Here is a 25589-nt window from a genome sequence, read left to right as displayed (position 1 = left end):
CCAAGTGCACCCACCTCCCTGTCGGCCACGGATGTGGCCGTTCCCGGGTCGCCCGCCTCTCCAAGTGCACCCACCTCCCTGTCGGCTACGGATGTGGTCGTTCCTGGGTCGCCCACCTCGCCAAGCGCACCCACTTCCCTGGTCGCTCGCCTCGCCAAGTGCACCCACCTCCCTGTCGGCCACGGATGTGGCCGTTCCCGGGTCGCCCGCCTCGCTAAGTGCACCCACCTCCCTGTCGGCCACGGATGTGGCCGTTCCCGGGTCGCCCGCCTCGCCAAGTGCACCCACCTCCCTGTCGGCCACGGATGTGGCCGTTCCCGGGTCGCCCGCCTTGCCAAGTGCACCCACCTCCCTGTCGGCTACGGATGTGGCCGTTCCCGGGTCGCCCGCCTCTCCAAGTGCACCCACCTCCCTGTCGGCTACGGATGTGGCCGTTCCTGGGTCGCCCACCTCGCCAAGCGCACCCACTTCCCTGGTCGCTCGCCTCGCCAAGTGCACCCACCTCCCTGTCGGCCACGGATGTGGCCGTTCCCGGGTCGCCCGCCTCGCCAAGTGCACCCACCTCCCTGTCGGCCACGGATGTGGCCGTTCCCGGGTCGCCCGCCTTGCCAAGTGCACCCACCTCCCTGTCGGCTACGGATGTGGCCGTTCCCGGGTCGCCCGCCTCGCCAAGTGCACCCACCTCCCTGTCGGCCACCTGCTGCAGCGGCGTTCCACTCGCCACCGTCACTTGACTTGTCCTCAGTGGATTCGGGGACACTTGGCCTGGCGGGCGACCAGGGAACGGTCACATCCGTAGTTGACGAGGAGGTGGGCGCGTCGTCGGCGAGGTAGGCGTTGAAGCAGTGGACGAGGCAGGTGAAAATCATAAGTAGCCATGGTAACAATCTCAGGAGGTGCACAAACAGGAAATAAAGGAGTCCAAAACAAACAGAAAACACAAAACATGATCAGGACCACGGATCATGACATTATCAGCGGCTAAATCGCGTATAAAGCGGCGTATGTTATGGCAAACGAGCCCGGGCGACGTCACAAAGCGGGACGCATGTAAACAAAGCGGGCTGAGCGAAGAAACGAGGGACAATTAGCGGTCTCGCAGGCTGGTTAACAGAGGAGCAGCAACAGCAAGGCGCTGCACTGCGGCGTTGCATCTTCTGCTGCATTTTGCTCGCTGTCGAGCGCCGTCTCCTGCGCCGCTCCAGATGCGGCTTTATTAAATCATTATGTCAAGAGGGAGGGTGGGAGGAGACAATGGCCCGCCGCTTGCTGTTTAATGACTCAGGGAGGCCTGTCTCCTCGCCTCTCTGGTGTCTCTTCTGCTGTATTCCCTACAAGCAGAGAAGCACGCCGAACGAGCCTTGTGCTGCGTTTCTAAATGCTGCTATTATTAAAATGAGACGTGCCATCATGCCTATATTCCCTCCTGGTGCAGGACTATATGATGAAGTAGTCATCAGAGCACCTGCTGCGCGACTGGAGTTTCCGAACGAACAATCCGAGACGTCGGGTCATTCAGCAGATGGCCGCCATCCAATTAGTAACCCCGCCTGCTCCGGCGCTCGGGAGGGAGTGGAGATAATTGGTAACAAGCAGTCACTTCCTGCCCAGTCGGAAACAAGGGTGACCTTTAACCCCGGCACGTAATCACCTCATCCAGGTCCATCTCGTCCGGGTTCTTCCAGCGCCGGCTCGACTGGGACACGGGAAGCACCCCGATGTAGTACCAGCTGCCAAAACAAAAACAAGAGTAAAATAACGTTTAGAACACTGAATGCAAAACTACAGTAGCAGACTGACAACTACTAGCTGATGCTGTGTTTTTCAACCACTGTGCCGCGGCACACTAGTGTGCCGTGAGATACAGTCTGGTGTGCCGTGGGAGATTATGTAATTTCACCTAATTGGGTTAAAAATATTTTTTTGCAAACCAGTAATTATAGTCTGCAAATGATGTGTTGTTGTTGAGTGTTGGTACTGTAACCGTGTAATACTCTTCCATATCAGTAGGTGGCAGAAGGTAGCTAATTGCTTTGTAGATGTCGGGAACATGGTTTGTCGTGTAGGTAAAAAGGTATCTAACGCTTAAACCAAAATTAAACAAAAGGTGAGTGCCGCTGAGAAAAGGCATTGAAGCTTAGGGAAGGCTATGCAAAACGACACTAAAACTGAGCTGGCTGCAAAGTAAACAAAAACAGAATGCTGGACGACAGCAAATACTTACTGTGGAGCAGACGGCGTCCACAAAGTACGTCCGTACATGACACGACAATCAACAATGTCCCCACAAAGAAGGATAGCGTCCGCACAACCTAAATAATCTTGATTGCCAAAACAAAGCAGGTGCGGGGAATAGCGTTCAAGGAAGACATGAAACTGCCACAGGAAAATACCAAACAAAACAGGAAAAGCCACCGAAATAGAAGCGCCAGACAAGAACTAAAACACGACACGCAGGAAAAAGTCAAAAACCTCAAAATAAGTGCCCCTAAGAAAAGGCATTGAAGCTTAGGGAAGGCTATGCAAAACGAAACTAAAACTGCAAAGTAAACAAAAACAGAATGCTGGACGACAGCAAAGACTTACAGCGCTTAGAGCAGACGGCGTCCACAAAGTACATCCGTACATGACACGACGACCAACAACCAACAATGTCTCCACAAAGAAGGATAGCGTCATGAGCTTAACTTCTGGAATTATTGTGACCACTGCGTTTTGCCAAACAAGACCACTCTGCTTCAACTTAGAGACAGCATAAGTCCAATACTTATACTTATAAATACAGTCTATTATACAGCATTATTCACATGTGAATAATGCTGTATAATAGACTGTATTTATATTATCCACATGTGAATAATGCTGTATAATAGACTGTATTTATATAATCCACATGTGAATAATGCTGTATAATAGACTGTATTTATATTATTCACATGTGAATAATGCTGTATAATAGACTGTATTTATATTATTCACATGTGAATAATGCTGTATAATACTGTATTTATATTATTCACATGTGAATAATGCTGTATAATAGACTGCATTTATATTATTCACATGTGAATAATGCTGTATAATAGGCTGCATTTATATTATTAATTTGTGAATAATGCTGTATAATAGACTGTATTTATATTATTCACATGTGAATAATGCTGTATAATAGACTGTATTTATGTTATTCACCTATGAATAATGTTGTATAATAGACTAAATTTATATTATTCACATGTGAATAATGCTGTATAATAGACTGTATTTATATTATTCACATGTGAATAATGCTGTATAATAGACTGTATTTATATTATTCACATGTGAATAATGCTGTATTTATATTATTCACATGTGAATAATGCTGTATAATAGACTGTATTTATATTTTCACATGTGAATAATGCTGTATAATAGACTGTATTTATATTATTCACATGTGAATAATGCTGTATAATACACTGTATTTATGTTATTCACATGTGAATAATGCTGTATAATAGACTGTATTTATATTATTCACATGTGAATAATGCCGTATAATAGACTGTATTCATGTTATTCACATGTGAATAATGCTGTATAATAGACTGTATTTATATTATTCACGTGCTGTATAATAGACTGTATTTATATTATTCACATGTGAATAATGCTGTATAATAGACTGTATTTATATTATTCACATGCTGTATAATAGACTGTATTTATTTTATTCACATGTGAATAATGCTGTATAATAGACTGTATTTATATTATTCACATGTAAAAAATACCTAAGTATTTATTGTCTATTGTGAGCGAACTGTGGTGCTGAATTTCCCCCAGGGATCAATAAAATACTTTCTATTCTATTCTATACTGTTTGTTGCCATCGTGGCTTTAAGGCATGTGAGGCACAGGACAAACGCCTCCCAAAGTGAGACTAAAGTACATTATATTGTAATAATTGATCTTGTGGTCACAAAAAGTCCACGTTTTCCTTTCCACTTTCTCATGCACTCCGAATCCTTAATTGTCAAGGCTCTCTGTAAATACCGCCTGCTTTTGTCTGTGGTGGAAACAAACACCCTGCTCATAATTGGAGAAACGACGGTAACAAACTCTCTAATAACTGCGTCGTTCGTTTTTTTGGGCTTACTTTTTGGCAAATGTGTGTAGCATAATGAAATCCTAAAAAAAAACAGCTGTTAGCATCGGTAGCAAAAGCAAACTGTCAGGGCTGATTATTTGCCTTCTCTCCTGTAATGATTGCTACTCGGAGTCTGCGAGGGCAGCCCGAGTTTGTCTCGTCTTATTTTCTCAGCGACTTCAAAGTACCCCCCCCCCCCCCACCTCCCGCTGCGGCACTTTTAGCTCCGTCAGCCGCTTGACAGCGAAGGCGGTTGCTTCCCCCTCGCTATTTGTGATCCAACAGTCAGTTAAGTCTCAGCGCACTTCAAGTATACCAAGACCTCCTCGTCACCTCCCCACAAACACCCCCACTATCTGGCAGCTGTCAAGTGCAGTCTTGTCCTTTCCACTGACCTGACGCGCGTGGCGGTGAGCACCTTGGGCAGGTCAATCGTCATTTTGCCACCTTGCGCCTGGTGCGTGGTGTAGACGGGCTTGGTCTTGATGAGGTCGGGGGCGGTGCGGATGGACACCTGCTGCTGCAGACCGCCGGCGATGTTGCCCCGGCTGGTCAGCACGAAGGAGTAGTCGGTGTCGGGCTGCAGCTGCGTGATCAGCTTGCGCTTCAGGTTGCCCTGCACCTCCACACTTTGCTGGTTGTACAGGATCTGGAAGAGGAAAAGGGACACGCGTGAGACCGGCACAAGGCAGGTCCATCCGACACCTCCAGTCCCTTCTAGTCTCATCCGATAGCGTTTCTCATACTGTGCCACAAAACGGAGAAATTGATACAACCGCAGTATGACACCTGGTAATGAGCGTGCCATTCACCGCAACATGCTATTAGCGTTACACTGAGCTATAATTACTATTTAAAGCATAGGATTTTCCATTAAAATAGCAAAAGCAAGTTATATTATTGTATTGCTTGGGTGGGCGAGAAAAAAAAACACAGGATCATTAAAATCCATCCATCCATCCATTTTCTACCGCTTGTCCCTTATCTCAGCTGCATTCGGGCGAAAGGCGGGGTACACCCTGGACAAGTCGCCACCTCATCGCAGGGCCAACACAGATAGACAGACATTATAAATAAATCAAGTATTTCCATAGCTAGAGCATAACAACATGTTTGCTACCTTCTAAATGCATTTCTCAACATTATGAGAGCTCTCTAGACATGAAATGACAGCCTTTAGTCCCATTTACACTCTTTTGATCCATCGGTCTCTAGTGGCCAATACTACTGTAGTATGGATATTTTAAGTACGTGTGGCCATCTTTATGCTTGAAAATGCTTAATTTAGGGCAAAAATGTTGTAGAATATGCTTAAAAAAAAAAAAAAAAATTACATCTACAATGTGGGGAAACTGCAACATTTGAAGCGTGTTGTAATTCAGGGTTAAAAAAAGAGTGGGGCCCCGGGCCCCTCTGTAGTGGAAAAGTTGGGCCCCGAGACCAAAAAGGTTAAGAACCCCTGCTTTAGATCAGGGGTGTCCAAAGTGTGTATTGTCTAAATAAAATCAAACAAAAATACATAAAAAATGTTAACACATGGTTTCAAGTCATTTGACAGAGTTTAACCCGTTAAAATGTACGTAGGTTAGATATAATTATTGATTAAAATCAAGATTAAGATTAGTAATTCAGTGTTAAAAATTGAGTGGGGCCCCTCTGTAGTGGAAAAGGTGGGCCCCGAGACCAAAAAGGTTAAGAACCCCTGCCTGCTTTAGATCAGGGGTGTCCAAAGTGAGTATTGTCTAAATAAAATCAAACAAAACTACATAAAAAATGTAAGAAATAAAGAGCAAATATGAGAAAAAGATGACATTTCGATACTAAAAAAAATATAAAAATGGCCATATTAAACACATGGTTTCAAGTCATTTGACAAAGTTTAACCTGGTAAACTGTACGTAGGTTAGAATGACAAATAAAATACATTTGGCTGATGGTTGCATTATCAACACATAAACAATGAAATAAACACAAATATGTACTTTGGCAGAGGGTACCTGAACTTTTTGACTCGGGGGACGCATTGGGTTGAAAAGATTTGGCCTGGGGCCGGGCTGTATACATATATATATATACATATATATACATATATATACATATATATATATATATATATATATATATATATATATATATATATATATATATATATATATATATATATATATATATATATATATATATATTTATATTTATATATATATATATATATATATATATATATACACACATATATATGTATATACATATACAAACCCCGTTTCCATATGAGTTGGGAAATTGTGTTAGATGTAAATATAAACGGAATACAATGATTTGCAAATCCTTTTCAACCCATATTCAGTTGAATGCACTACAAAGACAACATATTTGATGTTCAAACTCATAAACTTTTTTTTTTTTTGCAAATAATAATTAACTTAGAATTTCATGGCTGCAACACGTGCCAAAGTAGTTGGGAAAGGGCATGTTCACCACTGTGTTACATGGCCTTTCCTTTTAACAACACTCAGTAACACATTTTTTAAGCTTCTCAGGTGGAATTCTTTCCCATTCTTGCTTGATGTACAGCTTAAGTTGTTCAACAGTCCGGGGGTCTCCGTTGTGATATTTTAGGCTTCATAATGCGCCACACATTTTCAATGGGAGACAGGTCTGGACTACAGGCAGGCCAGTCTAGTACCTGCACTCTTTTACTATGAAGCCACGTTGATGTAACATGTGGCTTGGCATTGTCTTGCTGAAATAAGCAGGGGCGTCGCTTGGATGGCAACATATGTTGCTCCAAAACCTGTATGTACCTTTCAGCATTAATGGCGCCTTCACAGATGTGTAAGTTACCCATGTCTTGGGCACTAATACACCCCCATACCATCACACATGCTGGCTTTTACACTTTGCGCCTATAACAATCTGGATGGTTCTTTTCCTCTTTGGTCCGGAGGACACGACGTCTGCAGTTTCCAAAAACAATTTGACATGTGGACTCGTCAGACCACAGAACACTTTTCCACTTTGTATCAGTCCATCTTAGATGAGCTCAGGCCCAGCGAAGCCGACGGCGTTTCTGGGTGTTGTTGATAAACGGTTTTCGCCTTTCATAGGAGAGTTTTAACTTGCACTTACAGATGTAGCGACCAACTGTAGTTACTGACAGTGGGTTTCTGAAGTGTTCCTGAGCCCATGTGGTGATATCCTTTACACACTGATGTCGCTTGTTGATGCAGTACAGCCTGAGGGATCGAAGGTCACGGGCTTAGCTGCTTACGTGCAGTGATTTCTCCAGATTCTCTGAACCCTTTGATGATATTACGGAGCATAGATGGTGAAATCCCTAAAATTCCTTGCAATAGCTGGTTGAGAAAGGTTTTTCTTAAACTGTTCAACAATTTGCTCACGCATTTGTTGACAAAGTGGTGACCCTCGCCCCATCCTTGTTTGTGAATGACTGAGCATTTCATGGAATCTACTTTTATACCCAATCATGGCACCCACCTGTTCCCAATTTGCCTGCTCACCTGTGGGATGTTCCAAATAAGTGTTTGATGAGCATTCCTCAACTTTATCAGTATTTATTGCCACCTTTCCCAACTTCTTTGTCACGTGTTGCTGGCATCAAATTCTAAAGTTAATGATTATTAGCAAAAAAAAAAAATGTTTATCAGTTTGAACATCAAATATGTTGTCTTTGTAGTGCATTCAATTGAATATGGGTTGAAAATGATTTGCAAATCAGTGTATTCCGTTTATATTTAGATCTAACACAATTTCCCAACTCATATGGAAACGGGGTTTGTATATATATATATACTATACAAATACTGTATTGTTGACGGCCACAGTGTATACCAGATGGCACCGTCCAAATGTTTATGATGCTGTATTTGCATCGTAAACATTGTTCGACAGAAATACATGCGTCAATCGAGTCGACTGACCTTAAAAGGCACTTGGGACTTGTAATTCGGAGGCAAATCCCAGGTGAGGAGGACTGACGTCTTCATGACGGCTTTGACGCCAAAGTTCAAGGTGGGAAAATCTGTATGGGAGAAGAAAAAACAAAACCCTTTGATTAACAACGGGAGTGAAATACGCGCGGTGATAAATGTACTGTAATTCATTTCACCGCAGCCTCTGAAAGCCGTCGTGATTGATTTCAGCGCAAACACAACAAAGCTCAGGATGGGGAACAGCCACCTCGTTCATGCTTTGTTTTTTTTAGTTGACATAAAAATAACCAGGATTATTATTAAAAAGGAAGCGCCGGCTGCCTGCGTGACAAGGTGGAGGATGGAGGATGACGATGAGGAGGAGGAGGAGGAGGAGGCACGCTGAGTGTGACTGCAGCGTGTAACGAGATTAGTCCGCCATAAATCAATAAACACACGCAGAAAGCGTATGGCGCTCAGACGAGAGAGGAACGGTGGGGAGGTTCGCGACAAGCAGGTGAAGAGTCATACCCGTCAACATTATTGTTTCAAAATATGGGACATTTTTAAAGAAAATTAAGGGGAAAAAAAAGGAATTTTCCTTTTTTTACGCCCACGCAGCGACAAGCCTGCAGACAATCAGCAATCTGCATACCTGGGACTGATGAGGGCGAGCTGGATAAAGGACCAGTGGACCCAAGGATCCCTGCAGGAACTTAGTTTACCTCTTTGTATACCTGCCTTCCCGAGTCTCCCCCTTCGTTATCTCCCGTTGTTTCCCCCGTGGTTTTGGACTGCCTTCCTTGATCCTCGACCCTCGCCTGGACACGGACTCTGACGCCTCTCTCTCGCCCTGGATCTTCTGCCTGCCTCATGGACTGCCTTTCCTGCCTTGTTCCTTCTCCTCGTTTCAACATTTGGTAGGACTCAACAGCTAATTATTCATACACATAGTCTTCCACCATACTGGATATTAGTTCCCACTCCATTTCCGTAGTTATTATTATTATTATTATTATTGTTTGATTATTATATATATTGTAATATCCATCCATCCATTTTCTACCGCTTATTCCCTTCGGGGTCGTGGGGGGCGCTGGAGCCTATCTCAGCTACAATCGGGCGGAAGGCGGGGTACACCCTGGACAAGTATATATAATAAAATACATAGAGCTAGACCGCGCCCCCTGGTGTCTTTGCCGTCATCTCCCCTCTGTAAACGATAACAGATTGCCTTTTAATCAGTAATAAAAAAAGAAAGTACACTAGCATACTTTGATTATTATCAAGTAATAAACATGTTGGACAAAAGGCCAAACAAAAGGCTTGTAAAACTCCACTGTGTAGGATGGGAAGCAACATGAAGGTGTTCTGTTTCTTTCATGTATTGTAATCCACAAAAATATGTTGTTTTGACCCGAGAACTACACAGCGGAGAGGAAGCGGTGCCTGACTCCCCTCAAGGCGACATTTTCTTTGAACTGTTTTACGACCTTTTCTTTGAACTGTTTGTAATCAAAGGCGATGGCTGGTTATGACCCCCGTCCCTTAGAAACAGCTGTTGCCATGTAATCAGGGAAAGTCCAAATAAAAGAGGAGGCGTACAATCTTTCGTCAGGAGCGTGGTGAGACTGTGCAAGACGACAGTCCAGACGTCTCTCCTCAATTGAGCCAAATGTAATTCTGTCTCTGTTTAATTCCTTGCTTCTTGCCTTGTTTAATAGATGTCATCAGTGTTTGAACCTGACAACTTCACTTCCTGCTTACGGCGTTTCCCGCGCTGCGCAGAGGATTCTGGGAGATGTAGTTTATTTACAGACCACGTCGTCGTTTGATACTGTCACACGTCACGGTATTATTGAGAAGACTTTGATACCGAAATACAGTGGTATCTATGATACTGTTACATCCTTACTACGCACTATTGACTAGTGATGCACTGAAGAATTTGGCCACCAAAAAAAAGAGTTTGATCACTAAAACAGCACTGGCGAAACGTGGTGTTGTGATGACAGAAGCAAGACGCACGCGATTGTCTGGAGTGAAGTCAGCATGTCTACGATGTGGACGTACTTGAATATATCCGAGATATACCCGAGGACGGCGAGCTATAAAATGTGCAGTGTTTAGGGGTTTTGTGTATGGGCGCACAGAATTTTGGTGCTACCTGTGAGAATAATTGTATCTAAGTTATCACAAAAACTTTGTGTTACATTGAGTTCAGCTCGCCCTGCGAGAGGACAAAAGCTGTCTTTGATCCGACCAAGCAAAAGGCTTGTAAAAACTCCACTGTGTAGGATGGGGAGCGACATGAGGGTGTCGGTTTCTTAGATGTATTGTAATCCACAGGAAGATTTTGTCTTTACCCGAGATCTACAAAGCGGAGAGGAGGCAGGGCCTGACCCCCCTCCAGGCACCTTTTCTTTGAACTGTTTTACGACCTTTTCTTTGAACTGTTTTGTAACCAAAAGCAATGGCTGTTTATGACCCCCCTCCCTTAGAAACAGCTGTTGCCATGTAATCAGGGAAAGTCCAAATAAAAGAGGAGGCGTACAATCTTTCGTCAGAGCGTTGGACGTCACTTTACAAGGGTACAATGTCTACGCGTTTCTCCTCAATTAAGCTAAATTGAATTCCACTGTGTAGGATGGGCAGCGACATGAGGGTGTCAGTTTCTTTGATGTATTGTAATCCACAGGAAGATTTTGTCTTTATCCGAGATCTACAAAGCGGAGAGGAGGCAGGGCCTGACTCCCCTCTAGGCACCTTTTCTTTGAACTGTTTTACGACCTTTTCTTTTAACTGTTTTGTAACCAAAGGCGATGGCTGTTTATGACCCCCCCTCCCTTAGAAACAGCTGTTGCCATGTAATCAGGGAAAGTCCAAATAAAAGAGGAGGCGTACAATCTTTCGTCAGAGCGTTGGACGTCACTTTACTGTCAGGCTTGTCCCTGACAGTTTGGTCAAGTTTTAGTTTTTCCTCTGTCATTTCCTACTTGTCTCCCTGAGTGCTGTGTCCCCTCAGCTGTGGCTGATTGGCACCTGGCCACACCTGGTGTCAATCAGCCAGCTGCTATTTAAACCTGCCTTCCCCTCCAGTCAATGCTGGATTATTGTCATCACTACCTGTCGTTGTTTGCTGTCGTTGCTAGCTATGTGCTTTAAGCTATTCCCTGGATCCTGACTCCTGTTCCTGCTTCCTGGTTTCTGGTTCGTGTTTTCCTTTTCTTATTTTTGAACATTAAAACCATGTTTCCTTGTACCAAGCCTGCTGCCATCTCTGCATCTTGGGGTTCGTCAACAACACACCTTGACATTTACAAGGGTACAATGTCTACGCGTTTCTCCTCAATTAAGCTAAATTGAATTCTGTCTCTGTTTAATTCCTTGCTTCTTGTCTTGTTTAATAGATGTCATCAGTGTTTGAACCTGACACTACCCCACTGCGTATGTCACATACCGTTAGACATGGTCCTGCTCTGGATGCTGGGACTGAGGGGTCCCCCGCCCTTGCTGGTGAAAGCCTGCACCCTGATGTCATAGGTAGTGTCGGGGTTGAGGCCCAGGATGGTCATGCGGGTGTCACTGGTGCGGTTGGTGCTGTTCTGCTGGCTGTTGATGTCCCTGTACACCACCGCGTAAGACACCATCTTGCCGTTCCTTTCGGCCAGCAGCGGGGGGTCCCACGTCAGCTGCGTGCTGGACTGAGTCAGGCCGGTGACCTGCAGGTTCAACGGGAATCCGGACGGCACGTCCTCGGGGGTGCCGATCTCTTTGACGTAGGGCTCGCCGTTGCCGGCGCGGTTGCGGGCGCTGAGGCGGAAGACGTAGGTGGCGCCCTTGTGCAGCCCCGTGACCGTGTAGTGGTCGTCGGTCTTCCTCAGCTCGCGTGACGTGTAGGCGTCGTCGTCCACGCGCTTGTACTGTAGGTAGTAGCCCACCAGCTCGCCCACCATGTCCTTGGGAGGCTGCCACTGGATGAGAGCGGTGTTGCCCATGGTGGTGCTAATCATCATGGTGGGCTTGCCTGGCACTGGAAAGCATGGCACCATTAAGCTAAAAGCGATCCAGTTGTCCCTCAAAAGCTGTCTTTTACCTGCTCCGGTAGTGGTGATGACTTTGGCTTTGCTGCGAGCGCCGTCTCCCTTGGTGGTGTACGCCGCCACAGTGACGGAGTAGGTGGTCTCCGGCTGCAGACCGGCAATGACGGCCTCCTGCAACATGACGACGATACAGAGCCCAAATTAACAAACTTTTCTTGCTCGTCAACCTCCGGTTCCCAAACCCTCAAACACCCCTCAGCTCCTCGGTCCGTCTGATTGCAACCAAACACACTTCAAATCGTCCCCCGAAAAAATGTTGCGTAACCGATGTGTCCGTGTTCATGTCTGCCAGTTTGTTAAAAAGGATGTGCATCATTTTTACATAAAAACAACTCATTCATTGGAAGTTTGGGTGCAATTAAGACCATTTAACATTTGATTTATGGAGACTTGATGCGGTGCACAACGTGGCTGTGACCAGAAGAGGCGCTAATTATGTTTGTCTCGACAACTTTGCTGTCGAAAGATGTAAACATCAGCTATGAGGACCGCATTTTTCAGCTCAATACACCACTGGAACATTCAGAGAACAGCAAAGCGCTAGCTGTCCAAAGTCGGGACCCAGGGTGGACCACTCATCTGTGCATCAGTTGGGGACGTCTCTGCGCTGCTGACCTGTCTCCACTCAAGATGATCTCCTGCTGGCCCCACTATGGACTGGACTCTCAGTATTATGTTAGATCCACTATGGACTGGACTCTCACACTATTATGTTAGATCCACTATGGACTGGACTCTCACACTATTATGTTAGATCCAGTATGGACTGGACTCTCACACTATTATGTTAGATCGACTATGGACTGGACTCTCACTATTATGTTAGATCCACTATGGACTGGACTCTCACACTATTATGTTGGATCCACTATGGACTGGACTTTCACTGTTATGTTGGATCCACTATGGACTGGACTCTCACTATTATGTTATATCCATAATGGACTGGACTCTCACACTATTATGTTAGATCTACTATGGACTGGACTCTCACTATTATGTTAGATCCACTATGGACTGGACTCTCACACTATTATGTTAGATATACTATGGACTGGACTCTCACTATAATGTTAGATCCACTATGGACTGGACTCTCACACTATTATGTTAGATCCACTATGGACTGGACTCTCACTATTATGTTAGATCCACTATGGACTGGACTCTCACACTATTATGTTAGATCCACTATGGACTGGACTTTCACTGTTATGTTAGATCCACTGTGGACTGGACTCTCACTATTATGTTAGATCCACTATGAACTGGACTCTCACACTATTATGTTAGATCCACTATGGACCCACATCTGCGTTCCCCTCCAACGTTTCTCATTATCATCCCATTGGGTTGAGTTTTTCCTTGCCCTGATGTGGGATCTGAGCCGAAGATGTCGTTGTGGCTTGTGCAGCCCTTTGAGACACTTGTGATTTAGGGCTGTATAAGTAAATATTGATTGATTGATTGACTCAATAATGTCTAAAGTGCATATAGTATATTTAGCTGAAATAAAAACAAAAATTATTGATCGATTAATCACTGGAAAATCTTTTAATTTTACTTTGGATTTCATCTGTTAATAATATGTAAAAAAAAAAAAAAATAATAAAAAAATAAAATATACATACATATATATATATATATATATATATGTACATTTTAATTTGCTTTGGATGTTTTATACTCATATTATCAAGTTTATTAATTATTATTATTTATACATGTCTACAGTACATACTGTATATTTAGTTGAAATTAAAAAAAAAAATTCTTTATGGTAATTCTTTTAATTTTGTTTTATTAATGTTAATGAAATGTACAATATATGCTATTTTAAATGACTTTGTATGTTTTAAAAAAATATAATTGTTATTTTCATAGGAATGTCGTTCCCTTTTAAGGTAGGTATACCCAGTTACTAATATTTTAACACATAAATCAATGACAATTAATATTATTTATTTTGCATTTATCATACGTTAATAACATGCATGAATTATATTTATTACATTTGAATAATTATTCAATTTATAATTACTAATAATGTTAATGTTAACCATTTATATTCTTGAATGTATATTAGATTTTAATATTTTTTTATTATGTCATTACTAATATTAAAGCTTAACTCTACTAAAGTGCATAACATTTTTTTTTTTTTAAATCAACTAATTCAAAAAATAAAACTAATTAAATAATATAAATGTTTATTTTGTAATGATTCATAGTGTCAGAATAATTGTATCTAAGTTATCACAAAACTTTGTGTTTCATTGAGTTCCCGGAGAGCAGACAAAAGCTGTCTTTGATCGTACCAACCAAGAGGCTTGTAAAACTCCACTGTGTATGATGGGAAGCGACATGAAGGTGTCGATTTCTCTGATCTATTGTAATCCACAGGAAGATTTTGTCTCGACCCGAGATCTACAAAGCGGAGAGGAAGCAGTACCTGACTCCTTTTCCACATTTTCTTTGAACTGTTTTGTAACCAAAGGAGACGGCTGTTTACGACCCCCCTTCCCTTAGAAACAGCTGTTGCCATGTAATCGGGGAAAGTCCAAATACAAGAGGAGGCGTACAATCTTTCGTCAGAGCGTGGCGGAAGACTGTACAAAGAGTACAGCCCAGACGTTTCTCCTCAATGAGCTAAATTGAATTCTGTCTCTGTTTAATTCCTTGCTTCTTGTCTTGTTTAATAGATGTCATCAGTGTTTGAACCTGACACATAGACAGCGGTATTAATCAATAATACCCTCCTCTACTACAGCATACACAGTCACTTATAGGCTTATGTAGTTTGGCACCAATGCAACTTGGGTTCTCATGTGACAAGAACACGGACACACTCAGGTGAGCAAGGAACAGGAACAGGACACTGCACACAGACACATGCACACACACACAATATTTCTGTGTATACAGTGCCGGCGCTTACATCGCCAGCCTGCATCAGCATAGTGGGGGGGGGCCCAAACATTATAATCACACATAAACAGAGGTGGATACTCACCAGTTGCTAATCTATTTGATAGTATGTGCTGTGTATAAACACACGCATGCATGCACACACACAAACACTTGGAGCAGATGCAGGCACACACACACACACACACACACACACACACACACACACACACACACACACACACACACACACACACAAACACACACACACACACACACACACACTCGTGCCTACAGGCTTCCCAGCTCGTAAGAGGATGCCCTATTTTCTCTGCCACCCTCTGCCCTTCCTTATAGCGCTTCTCCAACTAACAGACTTTTAATTACATTATCATAGCAAGGGAAAGGGAAAATGTTATATAGGCCAACTTCTTTTTATTGGCGTCCTCTTTAAGGCACATTTACTGCTCCTGTACTTTGTCATTAGAGAGATAGAACGCTAAATGACTTTATCGTAAAAGTGTTTTAACTTTATGGAAGGCGTTCTATTACTTTAATCACATAAAAGTGGCTTTAACAGGCTCAGTGGTGGCAGTCACTCTGGAGATTTTTTTTGTATTTTTTTTTTTTATTTCCGCCAAGGTCATTATAGCTCTGCTAACACTTCCTCTACTCCATTTTCTTCCCTTTGGACCAAACGCTTGGCAAGTCGGAAGGATGGATTGTTGTAAACAAGACGTCACCTTTAGAAATTAGTCATGTGCAATTATACAAGAGCTATAGCAACATGAGCATTCTTTAATAAGGCCTTGAAAAAAATTGGAATCATAGTTTATAGGCTATTGGTGTAAAATAGAAATGTTAAACTGCACATGATGAAATGTACATTTGTAGCAGTGAGTGTTTAGCACCTTCGGCATTAGAACCTTTTTAGTTTAAATTTTACATTTTAATAATAATAATAATATTGATAATAATCTGTGCAATGTATGTTTTCAATGCGTTTATCTTCATTTGAATTTGCAGAGGAACTGCAGATGGAAATTGGCCATATTGTATTGTATCCTATTTACATGTCAAATGTTCAATAATATGTATTAGCCCTTTTAAATAAATCAAGCCTACGTCTATATTAAAGCATTTCAATTAGTTTTTTTTTTCATTTTATTTTTATTGACATCCAGCATCAGACATTCCTATCCATTACATCATATTCACATAAGACATATATCTATTGTCTGCCCTAAATGTCAAAATATTTTTGTTTATATCCCACCCATACCACTCACCCCCCCCAAAAAAAGAAAGAAACAACAACAAAAACAAAGTCATATCTACAAATACATCGATTTTATTTTATTTCTTATTATTATTATTATTAATGTATTATTATTTATTTTCTTTTTTTTTCTGTTTATTCAATTCGTTTTTTAAATATTTTTTTACGCAACAACATCATTAAAAAAAAATAACTAGCTAATGTGGGACGAGTGGCAGATATTTATTATTTGTATTGTTATAATTTGTATTATAATTCCATCCATCCATCCATCTTCTTCCGCTTATCTGAGGTCGGGTCGCGGGGGCAGCAGCCTAAGCAGGGAAGCCCAGACTTCCCTCTCCCCAGCCACTTCGTCCAGCTCTTCCTGTGGGACCCCGAGGCGTTCCCAGGCCAGCCGGGAGACATAGTCTTCCCAACGTGTCCTGGGTCTTCCCCGCGGCCTCCTACCGGTCGGACGTGCCATAAACACCTCCCTAGGGAGGCGTTCGGGTGGCATCCTGACCAGATGCCCGAACCACCTCATCTGGCTCCTCTCGACATTACTACATTATTAAAAATTATAATAATGTATTATAATTATTATTATAATTTTTATTTTATTATAATTATTATCATTATCATCATTAATATTAGTAGTACACTATTGGTATTTTTGCTGGGAAATTTGGGGAATATTTTAAAAATAATCAATGTTAATTTAACAAATACATCAGTACTCGTACAGTAGTGCTAAAGTAAATATTGATGATTTATTGGAAATATTGTTTCAAAAATACATTTGGAAATATATAAAATACATATATATATATATATATATATACATTGGCTTTTATGGTATTTTATGGGAATAAATGCACTGCAAAAAGTCAGTGTTCAAAAACAAGAAAAAAAAATACAAAAATGAGGGGTATTTTATTTGAACTAAGCAAAATTATCTGCCAATAGAACAAGAACATTTGGCTTGTCAAGACTTTCCAAAACAAGTAAAATTAGCTAACTTCAATGAACCCAAAAATACCTTAAAACAAGTATATTCTCACTAATAACAAGTGCACTTTTCTTGGTAGAAAAAATAAGAGACCTTTTTTGCTCAATATGTTGAAAAATATTCTTAAATGAAGTAAATGCTAGTGCCATTATCTTGACATAATGATGTACACTCGGCATTACATTTCTTGAAACCAGCAAACTTATACTAAAAACTAATTTATTGTTCTTAATGGAAAGGCAACAAGGCAAGCGCTTGTTACTCTCGGGGTCTCCTAGCCGCTCAGGCAAATCATATTGTCTAAAAATGCATTTTTCCATGGATAACATGACATCATCGCACCAAGTGCGTGCTCTTTCAGTCAATTAGTGCGCATATATATATAAATTGTTTTAATTGCAATTTTGAAGAATTTATCTGAATATACATGAACTATTTCTGTTCAAAATGGTTAGAAATGTTAAATTTTTAAATATTAACTGTCAGTTTACTGTACTGTGCCAACTGTACTACTATATGAGTACCTATTTTCTATTGTTTCATTGAAAATAAAACAGCAAAGTCCATTTGGCTGTCATCTGTTTTAATTATGAGACACAATTGTGTCAAAATCATGATTTTTTTTTTTTTTTGCTTCAAATAAGAAGTGATTACTTTAAAAAAGTAGTTTTATACTTGTGAGTGTTGATGACACAGCTTTGCAACAGTTGATATTCTAGTTTCAAGCATGTTTTACTCAATATAGGTCATCAAATCTCAGCAACAAGCTGTAATATCTTACTGAGATCATTTAGGACCAAAACACTTAAAACAAGTAAAACACTCTAACATAAAATCCGCTTAGTGAGAAGAATGATCTTATCAGACAGAAAATAAGCAAATATCACCCTTATTTGAGATATTTCATCTTACTTACGGTAGATTTCACTTTTTGCAGGCTGTACTCTCCAAGTAACTATTGTCAAGGTAATTTCTATCTATTCCCATCACTGTTCATTTAAACACCTGAGAGACTGTCACTGCAGGTAGTTCTCACATTTCCTGTCAGAGATGAAACATTCATCATGAGGAAGGTGCAAATTCATTATTCTTTTGATTTTTTTTTTTCTTCAAACAAAAAGTCTTTGTTCCAGATAGACAGCTGAACGCACTATTTGTTTTTGTGACACCTTTCCGCTGAACTGGCGACACGCAGCAGCAGAGTGGCCGTGCGTTTACGCCGAAGCGTTGTGATGACTGAGAGGTAATAAAGCATAACAAAGAGGCGTGTGACGACAGTCAGCTGCCATCCGGGCGGCAACACGACATGAAAGGCCGCTCGCAATCTTGCAAGATGGGCTGATAAAAACATCGCCGCCCTGATGATGGCGTGGCACGACGGCGTGTGGAGTAAAAAACAGCAGGTTAGCCGAGCTTCATTCATGTCTCCTGACGACGCCGCGGCTTTGACCAGCGCCCGCACTCTCAATGCTCGCTGAGAATTATTCCACCAGCGATCATCGCCGAGCTTTATCTTCATGCTTCAAGGCTCCGCCACCGATAAATATAGAACACAGGGAGGCTTCGCCAGCATGATAAATGGAATTTGATGGAGGTAAATCCATCTAATTCTCCAACTAATGAGCTTTTGTTGTCTCGTCGCCTTTGCTGCTTATCATTTGGCAATGTGTGATTGTTGGCAGCGACCAGCAGGGGGCACAGACAAGTTTGCTGTCTGAATGTCGAAAAACATGGTGTAATAAATATCACTGTTTATACCTAGACTGCAAAAATCAGTGTTCAAAAATAAGAAAAAGAAAAATACAAAAATGAGGGGTATTTTATTTGAACTAAGCAAAATTATCTGCCAATAGAAAAAAAAAAATTCAGCTTGTCAAGACTTTCCAAAAAAAGTAAAATTAGCTAACCTCAATGAACCCAAAAATACCTTAAAATAAGTATATTCTCACTAATAACAAGTGCACTTTTCTTGGTAGAAAAAAACAACCTTTTTGTTCAATATGTTGAAAAATATTCTTAAATGAAGTAAATGCTAGTGCCATTATCTTGACATAATGATATGCGCTCGGCATCATGATTTTTTTTTTCCATGCTTGAAATAAGAGATGATTACTTTAAAAAAAGTAGTTTTATACTTGTGAGTGTTGATGACACAGCTTTGCAACAGTTGATATTCTAGTTTCAAGCATGTTTTACTCAATATAGGTCATCAAATCTCAGCAACAAGCTGTAATATCTTACTGAGATCATTTAGGAGCAAAACACTTAAAACAAGTAAAACACTCTAACATAAAATCTGCTTAGTGAGAAGAATGATCTTATCAGACAGAAAATAAGCAAATATTACCCTTATTTGAGATATTTCATCTTACTTAGATTTCACTTGTTGCCGTGTAGAAGGGATATATTCAGACTACTGTACACTGCAAAAAATGAAATCTAAGTTAGATGAAATATGTCAAATAAGGGTGATATTTGCTTATTTTCTGTCTGATAAGATAATTCTTCTCACTAAGCAGATTCTATTGTTTTAAGTGTTTTGGTCCTAAATGATCTTAGTAAGATATTACAGCTTGTTGCTGAGATTTGATGACCTATATTGAGTAAAACATGCTTGAAACTAGAATATCAACTGTTGCAAAGCTGTGTCATCAACACTCACAAGTATAAAACTACTTTTTTAAAGTCATCATTTCTTATTTCAAGCATGAACAAAAAAATCATGATGCCGAGCACATATCATTATGTCAAGATAATGGCACTAGCATTTACTTCATTTAAGAATATTTTTCAACATATTGAGCAATAAGGCCTTTTTTTTTCCACCAAGAAAAGTGCACTTGTTATTAGTGAGAATATACTTATTTTAAGGTATTTTTCTTAGCTAATTTTTCTTGTTTTGGAAAGTCTTGACAAACCGAATTTTCTTGTTCTATTGGCAGATCATTTTCCGTAGTTCAAATAAAATACTCCTAATTTTTGTATTCTTTTTCTTGTTTTTGAACACTGACTTTTTGCAATGTTATAGTCCTTTGTTCAACCTATTTAGTTATACTAGTGGTGTTCCTCAAGGTTCCATTTTAGGTCCACTCTATTTAATTACGTGGGCTATTCAACTGGCGGGTTCAGTTTAAATAAAAACATGTCAGAGACTCACATCTTTGCAGCAGATTCTTAAAAACACGAGAGTGCTGTCATATAGATGATCTTTGACAAGCTTTTTCGCTACAAAAAAATCTCTGTAACTTTGACAAAATACATGTCTACTGTAGAGGACACTGGTTGTCCGGAATATACAAAATAAGAATATTCTGGAAAAGTGGCCCCCTAAACGCTCCATGCAGAAATAGGACAGTAACATATTTTGTCATGCAAGTAAATATATAAACACTTTTTTGATGAATACTTTTCACTGCAAAAAGTGAAATCTAAGTACGTTAAAATATCTCAAATAAGGGTGATATTTGCTTATTTTCTGTCTGATAAGATAATTCTTCTCGCTATGCAGATTTTATGTTAGAGTGTTTTACTTGTTTTAAGTGTTTTGCTCCTAAATGATCTCAGTAAGATATTACAGCTTGTTGCTGAGATTTGATGACCTATATTGAGTAAAACATGCTTGAAACTAGAATATCAACTGTTGCAAAGCTGTGTCATTAACACTCACAAGTATAAAACTACTTTTTTTTAAAGTAATCATTTCTTATGTCAAGCATGAAAAAAAAAAATCATGATGCCGAGCGCATATCATTATGTCAAGATAATGGCACTAGCATTTACTTCATTTAAGAATATTTTTCAACATATTGAGCAAAAAGGCCTTTTTTTTCTACCAAGAAAAGTGCACTTGTTATTAGTGAGAATATACTTATTTTAAGGTATTTTTGGGTTCATTGAGGTTAGCTCATTTTACTTGTTTTGGAAAGTCTTGACAAGCCGAATTTTCTTGTTCTATTGGCAGATAATTTTGCTTAGTTCAAATAAAATACCCCTGATTTTTGTATTTTTTTTCTTGTTTTTGAACACTGACTTTTTGCAGTATAGTCCTTTGTTCAACTTATTTAGTTATACTAGTGGTGTTCCTCAAGGTTCCATTTTAGGTCCACTCTATTTCATTACGTGGGCTATTCAGCTGGCGGGTTCAGTTAAAAAAAAACATGTCAGAGACTCACATTTTTGCAGCAGATTCTGAAAAACACGAGAGTGCTGTCATATAGATGATCTTTGACTAGCTTTTTCGCTACAAAATATCTCTGTCACTTTGACAAAATACATGTCTACTGTAGAGGACACTGGTTGTCCGGAATATACAAAATAAGAATATTCTGGAAAAGTGGCCCCCTAAACGCTCCATGCAGAAATAGGATAGTAACATATTTTGTCATGCAAGTAAATATGTAAACACTTTTTTGATGAATACTTTTCACTGCAAAAAGTGAAATCTAAGTAAGATGAAATATCTCAAATAAGGGTGATATTTGCTTATTTTCTGTCTGATAAGATAATTCTTCTCACTAAGCAGATTTTATGTTAGAGTGTTTTACTTGTTTTAAGTGTTTTGGTCCTAAATGATCTCAGTAAGATATTACAGCTTGTTGCTGAGATTTGATGACCTATATTGAGTAAAACATGCTTGAAACTAGAATATCAACTGTTGCAAAGCTGTGTCATCAACACTCACAAGTATAAAACTACTTTTTTTAAAGTAATCATTTCTTATTTCAAGCATGAACAAAAAAATCATGATGCCGAGCACATATCATTATGTCAAGATAATGGCACTAGCATTTACTTCATTTAAGAATATTTTTCAACATATTGAGCAATAAGGCCTTTTTTTTTCCACCAAGAAAAGTGCACTTGTTATTAGTGAGAATATACTTATTTTAAGCTATTTTTGTTAGCTAATTTTTCTTGTTTTGGAAAGTCTTGACAAACCGAATTTTCTTGTTCTATTGGCAGATCATTTTCCGTAGTTCAAATAAAATACTCCTAATTTTTTTATTCTTTTTCTTGTTTTTGAACACTGACTTTTTGCAATGTTATAGTCCTTTGTTCAACCTATTTAGTTATACTAGTGGTGTTCCTCAAGGTTCCATTTTAGGTCCACTCTATTTCATTACGTGGGCTATTCAACTGGCGGGTTCAGTTTAAATAAAAACATGTCAGAGACTCACATCTTTGCAGCAGATTCTTAAAAACACGAGAGTGCTGTCATATAGATGATCTTTGACAAGCTTTTTCGCTACAAAAAAATCTCTGTAACTTTGACAAAATAAATGTCTACTGTAGAGGACACTGGTTGTCCGGAATATACAAAATAAGAATATTCTGGAAAAGTGGCCCCCTAAACGCTCCATGCAGAAATAGGACAGTAACATATTTTGTCATGCAAGTAAATATATAAACACTTTTTTGATGAATGCTTTTCACTGCAAAAAGTGAAATCTAAGTACGTTAAAATATCTCAAATAAGGGTGATATTTGCTTATTTTCTGTCTGATAAGATAATTCTTCTCACTATGCAGATTTTATGCTAGAGTGTTTTACTTGTTTTAAGTGTTTTGGTCCTAAATGATCTCAGTAAGATATTACAGCTTGTTGCTGAGATTTGATGACCTATATTGAGTAAAACATGCTTGAAACTAGAATATCAACTGTTGCAAAGCTGTGTCATCAACACTCACAAGTATAAAACTACTTTTTTAAAGTAATCATTTCTTATTTCAAGCATGAACAAAAAAATCATGATGCCGAGCGCATATCATTATGTCAAGATAATGGCACTAGCATCTACTTCATTTAAGAATATTTTTCAACATATTGAGCAAAAAGGCCTTTTTTTTCTACCAAGAAAAGTGCACTTGTTATTAGTGAGAATATACTTATTTTAAGCTATTTTTGTTAGCTAATTTTACTTGTTTGGGAAAGTCTTGACTAACCGAATAATTTTCCGTAGTTCAAATAAAATACTCCTAATTTTTATTTTATTTTTTCTTGTTTTTGAACACTGACTTTTTGCAGTGTAGTCCTTTGTTCAACTTATTTAGTTATACTAGTGGTGTTCCTCAAGGTTCCATCTTAGGTCCACTCTATTTCATTACGTGGACTATTCAACTGGTGGCCTGTGGGTTCAGTTAAAAAAAAAAAAACATGTCAGAGACTCACATTTTTGCAGCAGGATCTTAAATACACGAGAGTGTTGTCATATAGATGATCTTTGACCAGCTTTTTCGCAAAAAAAAACAACTCTGTAACTTTGACAAAATACATCTCTACTGTAGAGGACACTGGTTGTTCGGATATTTTTTTTCGACCAAGAAAAGTGCACTTGTTATTAGTGAGAATATACTTATTTTAAGGTATTTTTGGGTTCATTGAGGTTAGCTAATTTGACTTGTTTGGGAAAGTCTTGACAAACCGAATTTTCTTGTTCTATTGGCAGATCATTTTCTGTAGTTCAAATAAAATACTCCTAATTTTTGCATTTTTTTTTTCTTGTTTTTGAACACTGACTTTTTGCAATGTTATAGTCCTTTGTTCAACTTATTTAGTTATACTAGTGGCGTTCCTCAAGGTTCCATCTTAGGTCCACTCTATTTCATTACGTGGGCTATTCAACTGGTGGCCTGCGGGTTCAGTTAAAAAAAAAAAACATGTCAGAGACTCACATTTTTGCAGCAGGATCTTAAATACACGAGAGTGTTGTCATATAGATGATCTTTGACTAGCTTTTTCGCAAAAAAAAACTCTGTAACTTTGACAAAATATATCTCTACTGTAGAGGACACTGGTTGTTCGGATATTTTTTTTCTACCAAGAAAAGTGCACTTGTTATTAGTGAGAATATACTTATTTTAAGGTATTTTTGGGTTCATTGAGGTTAGCTAATTTGACTTGTTTTGGAAAGTCTTGACAGGCCGAATTTTCTTGTTCTATTGGCAGATAATTTTGCTTACCGGTAGTTCAAATAAAATACCCCTCATTTTATTTATTTATTTTTTTCTTGTTTTTGAACACTGACTTTTTGCAATGTTATAGTCCTTTGTTCAACTTATTTAGTTATACTAGTGGCGTTCCTCAAAGTTCCATCTTAGGTCCACTCTATTTCATTACGTGGGCTATTCAACTGGCGGCCTGTGGGTTCAGTTAAAAAAAAAAAACATGTCAGAGACTCACATTTTTGTGTGTTGAGTGTTGTCATATAGATGATCTTTGACTAGCTTTTTCGCAAAAAAAAAAAAAAACCCTGTAACTTTGACAAAATACATCTCTACTGTAGAGGACACTGGTTGTTCGGATATTTCTTTTCTACCAAGAAAAGTGCACTTGTTATTAGTGAGAATATACTTATTTTAAGGTATTTTTGGCTTCATTGAGGTTAGCTAATTTGACTTGTTTTGGAAAGTCTTGACAAGCCAAATTTTCTTGCTCTATTGGCAGATAATTTTGCTTAGTTCAAATAAAATACCAGTCATTTTTGTATTTTTTCCCCTTGTTTTTGAACACTGACTTTTTGCAATGTTATTGTCCTTTGTTCAACTTATTTAGTTATACTAGTGGCGTTCCTCAAGGTTCCATCTTAGGTCCACTCTATTTCATTACGTGAGCTATTCAACTGGCGGCCTGTGGGTTCAGTTAAAAAAAACAACATGTCAGAGACTCACATTTTTGCAGCAGGGTCTTAAATACACGAGAGTGTTGTCATATAGATGATCTTTGACTAGCTTTTTCGCTAGTAACTTTGACAAAATACACCCTCTACTGTAGAGGACACTGGTTGTTCGGATATTTTTTTTCTACCAAGAAAAGTGCACTTGTTATTAGTGAGAATATACTTATTTTAAGGTATTTTGGGGTTCATTGAGGTTAGCTAATTTTACTTGTTTTGGAAAGTCTTGACAAGCCAAATTTTCTTGTTCTATTGGCAGATAATTTTGCTTAGTTCGAATAAAATACTCCTAATTTTTGTATTTTTTTTTTCTTGTTTTTGAACACGACTTTTTGCAATGTTATAGTCCTTTGTTCAACTTATTTAGTTATACTAGTGGCGTTCCTCAAGGTTCCATCTTAGGTCCACTCTATTTCATTACGTGGGCTATTCAACTAGCGGGTTCAGTTAAAAAAAAAACATGTCAGAGACTCACATTTTTGCAGCAGATTCTTAAATACACGAGAGTGTTGTCATATAGATGATCTTTGACTGGCTTTTTCGCAAAAAAAAAAACCTCTGTAACTTTGACAAAAT

The 25589-nt window shown here is 39.4% G+C and overlaps 1 protein-coding gene across 10 annotated transcripts in view; it reads right to left on the bottom strand.

Annotated features, from left to right (window-relative positions):
- Positions 1 to 25589, bottom strand: part of LOC133618463 (receptor-type tyrosine-protein phosphatase F) — a 470668-nt gene that overhangs the window by 99258 nt on the left and 345821 nt on the right. For all 10 annotated transcript variants that reach the window (XM_061978831.2, XM_061978833.2, XM_061978832.2 and 7 more), the window contains 5 exons: positions 12158 to 12275; positions 11522 to 12094; positions 8071 to 8171; positions 4528 to 4781; positions 1652 to 1730 (listed from right to left, as the gene is read on the bottom strand). In XM_061978831.2, the coding sequence (XP_061834815.1) occupies positions 1652 to 1730; positions 4528 to 4781; positions 8071 to 8171; positions 11522 to 12094; positions 12158 to 12275 (1125 nt within the window). The remainder of the gene's footprint in view (positions 1 to 1651; positions 1731 to 4527; positions 4782 to 8070; positions 8172 to 11521; positions 12095 to 12157; positions 12276 to 25589) is intronic.

The sequence above is a fragment of the Nerophis lumbriciformis genome, linkage group LG19 (assembly GCF_033978685.3).
Source record: "Nerophis lumbriciformis linkage group LG19, RoL_Nlum_v2.1, whole genome shotgun sequence".
Lineage (NCBI taxonomy): Eukaryota > Metazoa > Chordata > Actinopteri > Syngnathiformes > Syngnathidae > Nerophis > Nerophis lumbriciformis.
This window is presented reverse-complemented; position numbering and strand designations above follow the sequence as displayed.